General features: G+C 32.6%; 1 protein-coding gene across 2 annotated transcripts; it reads right to left on the reverse strand.

Moving 5' to 3' along the window:
* Positions 1–632: 632 nt before the first annotated feature.
* LOC107618871 (Metallopeptidase M24 family protein) lies at positions 633–7,391 on the reverse strand. Of its 2 annotated transcripts, none has more exons than XR_002353581.2 (14): positions 7,152–7,391; positions 6,826–6,915; positions 6,382–6,645; positions 5,959–6,051; positions 5,544–5,750; positions 5,280–5,383; positions 5,061–5,127; positions 4,874–4,981; positions 3,723–3,815; positions 3,209–3,299; positions 2,964–3,029; positions 2,257–2,312; positions 1,430–1,490; positions 633–1,171 (listed from the first exon to the last, which is right to left on the reverse strand). XR_002353581.2 is itself a non-coding variant. In XM_016321044.3 (14 exons), the coding sequence occupies exons 1-14, from the start codon at positions 7,197–7,199 to the stop codon at positions 1,058–1,060; spliced, it is 1,467 nt and encodes a 488-aa protein (XP_016176530.1). In that variant the 5' UTR covers positions 7,200–7,391; the 3' UTR covers positions 633–1,057. The 2 variants fall into 2 exon arrangements, 1 of the variants encoding a protein (XP_016176530.1); XM_016321044.3 differs by having other exon boundaries at positions 2,959–3,029.
* Between the last annotated feature and the right edge of the window lie 2,624 nt (positions 7,392–10,015).

Consider the following 10,015-nt stretch of genomic DNA (forward strand, 5'->3'; position numbering starts at 1 on the left):
CAAATTTCCCATCAGTCCGTGGTTTGAGTTCAGATATCTGATTTGTATTACTTGTACTAGAATTTATGTTAAGATTAAGCTGCAAGTACCCTGAAACACTGCTCCAATAAGAATACGTATGTGTAAAATATATATATATATATATATATATATATTAAAAGGCTCTCGTTTTATTTATATATAAAATCTTATAAGCTTGTACACACACCACATCTTCTTAATATAATTTCGGTTCATTCTAAATATAATTTCAGTTTATTTTTGTTTTGTACAATTCAAAATTCTTCCTTCTCACCTTCTATTGCTTCTTCACTGGAGAGAGGAGAAGGAGGAAAAGAAAAAAAAATACAGTAGCAATAACAAAAAAAGAATGATGGTAAGGAAAAAACACGTAAAGAAGAAAGAACGCGAAAAAAAGGAGGAGGAAGAGGAGGAGAAACGCGAAGAAAAAGAAGAAGACGCTCTGTGCGTAAACGAGCGTAAGAAGAAAAAGCAGCTCCATGCTTAAATGAGCGTGAGAAGAAGAAGATGCGCGTGTAATCACGCTTTTTTAATGAGAGTAATTTTTGTTGGTGTTGAGCCTACTTGAATGAACTTGGATGAAAAAAATACTTGAATGTATAACAACCCTCTTAAACAAATGACTATATTTGTCATAAATTTAGTATAAAGTTACATTCCAACAGCTGTAAACAAGAAGTCGCAAGTTGGTCGTTTCATGATATACCACCAATCATTTACAACAATAGTTTTCTTTAAGGGGAAAAAAACTAAAATAAGAAAAGCTCTTAATCAATCACTAAAAGTAGGGTAATAAGTAAAAAATTGAAAGAAAAAAAAAAGGAAGTAATGAAACAAGCTAAATAACACAACACACCCTTGATTTGTTCCCCTCCAAGATTGTAGAGTGCATTATTATGCTCATGTTGTTAACTCAAGGGACCAAAACAAAGGATGAAAATAACTGAGCCACTGCTCCTGGATTTAGAACATTGGTATTTGGTATCAACACGTGAAGAGATCACTATTCTGGTTCTTGAATGTTTTAAGGGCATTGTCAACTGAATGTAGCTCTCATGTTATTTTGGTTGTCCACACCCATTCCATTGCAGAAGTTGTTTAGTAAGGACTCAATTTGTTTTACTTCTTTTGGAATTGATGCTGTAAGGACCTGTGTTACAACGACGTTAGTTACTTTGCACTAACTATAACAATCAAACCATATCATATGCGCAAGTTCTGGTAAAATTAATAATTTTTTGGGGCGAAAAAAAGAAAAAGCGGAAAAAGAAGGACAAGATATAGATATTTATCAACATGTTTTCAGATATTATTCTATCACTCAAGAAAACCCGGATCAGCACCTCTAGGCCTCTAGCTGTTAAAAATTGATAAAAACTAGTTTCAATCACATATTTAAAGAACTTACTTCGTAACCAGTTTCTGTGATGAGTACCTCATCCTCAATCCTAATCCCGATGCCTCGATACCTGTATGCACGTCCCTCGAGATGGATTATATCAATAACAGTAACATAAAGTTATAACATTTATTTCCATGTTTGAAGACAAATTTATGCTCTAATGGAATGCATGATGAATATTATGTAAAGAGATCAACCAATGATGTAACAAAAGTTATGAAGAGTGAATAGCTAAATGAACCCAACTAGTAGAACAAAGACCTGAAGACAAAAGGCATATTATCTTAGGCCGATGCAACTTTGGGAAATGGATCCTCTTGATTTTTTTTTTCAATTGAGGGTGTAAAATGTGATCTCTAACTCTTTAATATTTTCTCATGATCTCTCTTGGTCCTACTTATAAAATGTATGATAAGAAATTGCACTTTACCCCCTCAAGTGAGAAAAAAAAATTGAGAGGATCCAATCTCTGCAAATTGAATTACAGCTAAAAACAGATTAACTTGGAATATAGGATTCTTAATTCCCAACTAAGAATTTTAAGTCCGATTATTGTTATAATTCTCTTGATAGATTTAAAAATATGAAATATAGAGATGGAGGACGCTCCAATGGCCAGAGGTACAGAGAGACTCGAGAATTCTGAAAGAAATTATGAAAAAGGGATTCTTGAAGCCGATCAATTGATGGAAACTGTAACGAAATTTCATGTCTTTTGGTAGAAACATCTTGGTGAACTAGAGAAATCTCAGAGCAAGTGATGAAAAATGCAGTTTCCAATAATCAATTTCAGTTTTACACTTACAACAAGTTCTTTAATAAACCACAAGTACCTCTCTGGGCAGTTATAAGAAGATGGGATGTAAACTCCTGGTTCAATAGTTATCACCTGCTCACAATGAATAAAAAGCATAAGCTGTCAAGTGTCAGCCAATGAATATTAAGTAAAGCAGTAGAAGTGCAAAATGTATTCTGTCTCATACAGGGAATTGGGTTCAGCTTTTCTTTTTTTCTAAAAACAATTCATTTTCAATAGAAGGTAGTCATCCTAATTTCAACAAAAAATATAAAAATAAAATAAATTATGTTTTCAGCCTTTGATTAGAGAAAGTAACAACTTCATTGGGAAAGTTTTGTTAAGAAATCACTTTTGTTGTGGAAAAACAAAAAACAAACTCACCCTAAGTTAAATCACAACCACCTGGATGGCTTTCTTTCAACGTGAAGATTATCTTGTTTTTAAAAATAATATATTTATTTACTTTTGGTTTAGTTCTTGGATTGGCTGTGATTATAATAATGCAAGAATTGTAGAATCCCTATTCTTTTATTAGGCAGTTTATTCTGTGAATGGAACTTTTGTTATCATTTGACATGAAAAGTGTCCACCTACTGTCCTGAAGATAGCATGCTGGAAATACATTTTCTAACATTGTCATTAGAATTTAGAAGTGCTATTATTTCAATTTCTCCATATTCGATATGGATAACAAAGTAGTAGATAAAACTATTGCATAGTCAAGGAAATAACTTACAACACCTGGCTTCAGAGGAGCATCAAAGCTGACCATTGAACAATCATGAATGTCCATTCCTAGATAGTGACCTGGACCAACAAAATGTGACGTGATTGAATACATCAAATCTCTATTAGCTATCATCGTATAAATTAGTTCAAAAATCCAAACTAGCTATGAATCTCTAGAGTAACAAATGGTTATTATGAAGTCCATATCTTTCATAATTTGATAGTGAAAAGATTAAAGGGTGCTTTAAGAAAGATACCTATAGAAGTTGGGTTCAACTTGTGGTAGGAACTGCTTCCACCATTTTTCAATAGTCCAATCTCCTTGAATCCTTTTTGCAGCATATCAACCTATGCAACCAGACCTTTAACAAGTTTTGCTATTTTATAAATAAAGCTTCAGGAAGCTAATTGAGTATACAATGAGTTAACATTCAACCGAAGGAAACAAAAGGTGACTCAAAAAACACAGATATCTCTATCATGGAAATATTCAGGTCAGTAGCACACTTTAATGGCTACTAATTTTTATGAGATGGTCCGCATAATGCATCAACGAGCAATAAGGCAAAATACAGGGAGAACGGGAAAGAAAAAACTGGTCATCTTGTACAAATCATTTATTGAAAGTTTTCAGGTGGATGGCTGTAATAGATGGATTCTGTCCTAAAATTTGTTAATGAGCTGGCTGCTGGCCCACAAAACTGCAATCTAATAAAAGAAAACAGTTCTGATAATAATATTTCTTAAAAAGGGATAAGAAAAAGGAGATACCGAATAGTTGTGTATTTCTCGAATACTGGCACCAGGTTTACAAAGTTCCACACAAAGCTTGTTCGTTTCCAATATAAGCTCATAAAGTTCTTCCTGAACGTACAAGAGGAGATCATATCACACACTATAAGACTAAGAAGACAATGCATTTGAAATGAGCAATTTCACGGTGCATTAATAAGGAGCAAAAAGTAAGCTCTACACATTTAAATTTCATTGGCTAGCATAGAGAGGGGAAGATGCCATGGCACAAAAAATAAGTTCTGAGGATCTCTTTTCCTCCGCTTCCTTGTATCATTTGATATTCTTTTCCTAGTCCCCCCCCCCCCCCCCCCCCAAAAAAAAATTAAACAAAAAGGAGAGAGAGCCCCATGAGATCCCCTATGCCATGGGCAAGGGAAGAATATATTGAGAATCTTGAATGCCCAAACGTGCATGAACAAAGTTAAAAAGGAGCATATCTCACTAATTCAGCATATTTGCACCAACATAAATCTTCACTTCTTCCATAATGCCATCTTCTGATCTGTCATGGATTCCTGTGGCAAGCCTTTTGGTTGCTTATTGAATTTTCAAAAACAAGTGAATCGATAAGAAAGTGGTACTATCATACTGTCTTGTTGAAGAAATCTCACTGACTACCAAAGAGTAGTCAAATAGAAAAGTAAGTACTGAGAGAAACACCAAATAAGTCTTTGAGGCATCTGCTTCCTCACTTTCTTTACTCTCCTACTTATTACAGTCTTAATACTAAATTTTACCAACAAAAAATAGGTGCCTTTCATTCCTTGTGGCCCTTGGCTTTCTTCCTGAAGTTATAATAGATGCACAATCATATGTATACTCAATCCTCAATTCGATAAGGATGAACTTGCACACTTTCCTTATTTGGAAGATGGAGATTTCCTTTTATGTTTTTCTTAAAAAAAAAAGATAAAAAGAAACATTAAGCAATTCATTCATGGATTTGGTTGAAGTGGCAAGGAACTTTAAGGCCTTATTAAACAAGATGAAGGTAAATAAAGTTTCATAAACAAACCTCCTAAATATACCACCAAGGATGAAATGGCAAATGACACCATGACAATAAAATAAACTTGTTTCGTCCAATAACTATGTGGAATTACTAAAAGCAATTCAATTAGGCAAACCTGGGAAGAAGAAAAGCTACCACAAGGAGGCCAGGTACGAGTAAGATCACTAACATAACCATGTAACTCACATCCAACATCCATCAAAACAAGATCTCCCTGTTTAATCTGCCAAATATATGATAAAAATTCAACAATAAAAAATAAATACTAGGAGACAGCATTTGATGATGATAACTAAATTTACCTTTTGGTCATTTCTGGAATAGTGTATGACACTTGCATTCGGCCCACCACCAACAACAGGATTGAATCTGTTATGAAGTGCAATAAAGGACAAGAGAAAGCGAGCAATTAATCATTGATAAATGTGAAAGGTTCTTAAACTATCAATTAAAAACACAAAAGTAATCATAAATGAAAGAAATCCTTAAGCAGTTAATTAATTCAATAGAGAGGCACTCACCCCATTCGCTGTGCTCCTCTCATTCTGCATTCATATTCAACCTTTGCAGCTAGCATACCTTCAAAAGGGTATGTTTTTGAATGCAGCATAGTCAACAAAAGGGCCTATTTAAGACAGACAGGAAAGGTTCAAAGTATCAAGATTTTATCATTTTGCACCTAGACCCAACGAATGGTAGAAATATAATTAACAACGGTGTATCAGACAGCCTCGCTAGGAATTTGAGTCATTGGACTATTAACTGTGCAACGAAGATGGATGTACCTGACAAGCAATCGATGCAGCCTCCTTCATGAGCTTTAGCTCAGCTGGTGACTTTATCCATCGCAACTGATGTGTATAAACAGATAAATCCCTTACATTGTTACAATAAACTAGCTTTTGGAAGGCCTCCAGTTCTGTGTATGTGGAGGTCGCAGTCTGAGTGTTGTGGAACAACTTTGAGGATCCCCGTAACATATCTGGAAGGATCTGAATCATTAATTAAAAATGTTAAATAAAATATCATTATAAATAGCACAACTGCTTGACCGAGGAGGTGAGGAACATAAAAAATCTTTATTAGAGCTTCAGCAACATTGGCTGCAAGCCTCCAGCAGGCTTATCTATGGAAATATTTCAGGTGCATAAGACAAAAACATAGATGCTTGAAAATTTATGTTGGATAGTAGTGATCCACCTCACGCAATTTCCTCATCGGATATGCCTTGTCAGCCTTGAATGTATCTAATGCCGCTTCAACTCCTGCTATTTGCCCTTGCCAAGTCACATCCTAGACAAAAGTATGGTTTTAAAATTACATCAGATTCCGGATTACTTACTTCCTTGCTGCAGAACTAGAAGAAGCGACAACAAAAATCACACACACATGACCCAAATCCATGGATACTTGCATGATTGAACAACTGAAATATTATACTACATATATTTAAAGATTGACCAGAGACTAACTCAATAAACAAATAATCAATTTTTTTTTAGTCTAAAAACAATTTACATAAGTTGAATATATTACGTTAAGATAAGTATCACAGAAAATGTTCCAGTAGAAAATCGAAAGTGAATTCAAGTCACAATAAGGATAAGATGTTGTCATACTAACATAAGGTTTTACTTCTGGCATGAACATGCATAAACCGATATCATGTCCTAAAACGGCCACACCACCGGGTTGTTGGCAGCCTGTGATATACAAATAATCCGCATCTTGTCGAAATGTATATGGCACAACATCCGTCATCATCTTCACCGGTGCGGCTGCAATGATGGCCAAACTCTTCTCGGGGAGAAGATCCAATAACTTCTTCCTTCTTTCGATATATTCATCGCTGGATATACCTGGGGTGATCTCCCCATCTTTTAGTAACTAAAAACACATTGCAAGACAACATATAAACATGCTAATCAGGAATTAGCCTTAACCCTTAAATGAAAAACCATATGACAAAAAAAATCATTTTAGCAAATAATGCCAAGTTTGAAACTTGAAAGTAATTTCATTTTCTTTTGTATGAAAAGAAAAGGGGAAAATGTTATGGAATAGCACCTTTGGATGAGAAGCAGGGGTTGGTTGTCCAATATCAACAACCACCTTGTTACTGCAATACGAACGAAAACCTACAATCTTCGTACGAAACTTTGAAATCAAAACTAATTAGTTAGTTAATTAGTTAGAGAAACACAAACGAATCATCAAATTCAAACCTTCTCGTTATTTAATCAAAATCAAAATCAAAATATCCGGTTATACGAATAAAAGATAGAAAGATATGGTGTTAATCATAGAAAAATTGCGGCAACTGAACAAACAGAAAGGAAAATAACAAAACTTGAGAGACATTAATAAAGTGAATTCCAAGAAGAGATATTTACCTGCGTGCGTGAAATGGAGTTGGTTAGCTTTCTCATAACACAGTGCATTTTTTTAAGCTGAGGTTGCTGTGTGCTCAAAGCAGAGGTTTAGAGTTTAGACTTTAGTGTTGAGACTTTAGAGGGTTTAAGAGCGACAAAGCATACATAACATGCTTCGGCCTTCGGCTATGAATTGACCACATTTCTCTTCAAATGGACTTTCGGGTTGTGTGGATTGGGAGTAGGAGGGCATTTTTAAACAAGGCTTTAATGTGAAAAACTTCCTCGACTTATTCAAACACTTACAAACAAAAATGTATTCGAATTTTATTATTAATAAAAATATTTTTAAATAATTTAAAAATATGATAAAAATATTCAATAGTAAATATATATTTTTAAAAAATATTTTAAAAATAAAATTTTGATATAATATTTTATAAGTATAATTAAAAAAATAAAATATTATTATTTTTAAAATTTAATGACTTTTTTGTTAATTATATAATTTTTTTGTAGTTTTTAAAAGTATTATTAGTTGTTAACAAAAAAATTACAATATATATATATATATATAACAAAAAATTACCAAATTTTAAGGATAATAATATTTTATTTTTCTAATTATATTTGCAAAAAATCACGTCAAAATTTAATCTCTAAGATATTTTTTTGAGAAATACAAATTTAATGTTAGATAATCTTGTAAAAAATCTAACATTAATTATGTATTTCTCAAAAAAAAACATTAGAGATTGAATTTTGATGCGATTTTTTGCAAGAATGATTAGAAAAATGAGATATTATTATCCTTAAATTTGGTGATTTTTTGCTAAGTATATAATTTTTTGTGATTTTTTAAAAGTATTATTGGTTTTTAACAAAAAAGTTACAAAAAAAAATATATACTTAACAAAACATCACCAAATTTTAAGGATAATAATATCTCTTTTTTATAATCATGCTCGCAAAAAATCGCATCAAAATTCAATTTCTAAAGCATTTTTTGAAAATATATATTTACTATGGAGTTGCGTTTTTAAATTATTTGAAGGCATTTTTGTCAATAGTAAAATTTGGATGCTTTTTTGTCAGCGTTTAATTAATTCGAGAGCATTTTTTGTAGTTAACCCTTTAAACAATTATTCCATTTTCAACTCTTTAATTATTAGAATTAGTCAATTAGTACCTCCGTTTTTAAGATAAGACACTTTAGTCATTCAAGCTTTAAAATACACAAATAGTTTCTAACATTTACTTTCATTAGATAATTTAGTCTTTTTTCTGTTAGTCACTAACAATCACTGCTAATTTAGAATATTGATTCGCATACTTGGCCATTAAGTGTCAATGCGTGCAATTAGATAAATCAATTCCTAGAGCGAAGTACAAAAAAGTCTCCAAAAATTTAAAAAAAAAATCTCAAAACAGTTCCTAAAAAATTTTAAAATAGTCCCTTCGAATTATATATATATAATTTTTTTAATTTAATAAATTTTAATTTCTAAAATTTTTTATCTATTTATCTCAAATTTGATTATTTATATATGCAAAAATTTTTTATGTATTTTAAAATCTTAAATTATAAATTATTTGTAAAAAACTATTTTTTTAAAATAATTTAAAATAAACAAACTTATTTTATTTTTGACCGTGCAAGATATTAATTTAATTTAATTTATAGATATCATATTCTATGATCATTCTTTAATAATGAAGAAGAGATGAAGAGATTGAAAAACTCTCATTTAATTTAAAATTTTTTGCATGAACAAATAAAAATATTTGTGTAAATCCTTATAAAGTTAACACTTTGAAACTTACATGCAATGCGAACTAAGTTATCTATAAAGTTTTGGTCAATATTCGAGGAATTTAGATACATAAATAATAACATTCACAATATAATTATCTTTTAATTTAGTTGTTATTATTATAATTTTTATATCACATTTATGCAGATGTAAGACCCGGTTAATTAACGGCTAATTAACTCATATATGAGAATTTATTCTAGAAAGTCAAAAATGATATTTTTATGGCTTAATATGATAGAGGAAATTGAGACGAGAATTTCGGTACCAATTTTATAGAATTCGGACCAAAATTGGACCGAACGGGCCAAACCGGGCCAACCGGACCCAAAGTGGGCCCTTGGCCCAACATAACTAAACCAAAACCCTAGTTTTCAGCACTCTCTCTCCTCACAACATACTCAAACACGCTGAAATTGAAGAGAGGGGAGGAAGAACACTCTCTCAAGTTCTTTCTCTCACTTGATCTTCAAACCACCATAACTTTTGATCTAGAGCTCCGATTGCCGCTCCGTTTGCGGCCACGCGTTCACCGCGGAGAGCTCTACAAAACCCATACAACTAATCTTGAGGTAAGCCACGTGTTTCTGTTCGAAATTCCAGCCCTTATTTTCGAGTTTCATGGGTAAAATGTTGAGATTTTGGGTTCTTTGATGTTATAGGACCCAACTCTCTTGAAGGAGAAGGTTAATCTTGCCTCCTTGGACCTTGGGTGTGGTAAGATTCTCAACCCTAGTATAATTTGTTGTTCTATGATGTTTGGGTATTGAGATGTTGTGTATGGGTATGATGATTGTGGCTTAGGTTGTGTATATGTGAATATTGGAGCTTGATTGGTGATTTTGGAAAGCTTGGAAGAGGGTTTTGTGTGATAAAATCTGTTCTTGGAGGTGTTGATACCTTGAGAGCTTGTGGACAAGTGGTTTGGAAGTGCTCCGGTTGAGCTCGGGGAATCGGCTAAGGTATGGTTTTAGTTTCCCGTATCTAATATGTAATGTGGTAGGAAATACTTAGGCTAGAGGCCCTAAGATAGGCATTGAATTGTTGGTGTTGTTGAATGGTTGAAATATA

Source organism: Arachis ipaensis, chromosome B9 (genome assembly GCF_059453495.1).
Source record: "Arachis ipaensis isolate K30076 ecotype BB chromosome B9, ASM5945349v1, whole genome shotgun sequence".
NCBI classification, from domain to species: Eukaryota; Viridiplantae; Streptophyta; class Magnoliopsida; order Fabales; family Fabaceae; genus Arachis; species Arachis ipaensis.

Coding starts and splice junctions, on each gene's coding strand:
- LOC107618871 (XM_016321044.3), bottom strand. CDS start 7,199: ATGCACTGTGTTATGAGAAAGCTAACCAACTCCATTTCACGCACGCAG. Junction 3,300..3,722: donor GAGAAATACACAACTATTCG/GTATCTCCTTTT, acceptor CTGGTTGCATAG/GTTGATATGCTGCAAAAAGG. Junction 1,172..1,429: donor TCACAGAAACTGGTTACGAA/GTAAGTTCTTTA, acceptor GTTGTAACACAG/GTCCTTACAGCATCAATTCC.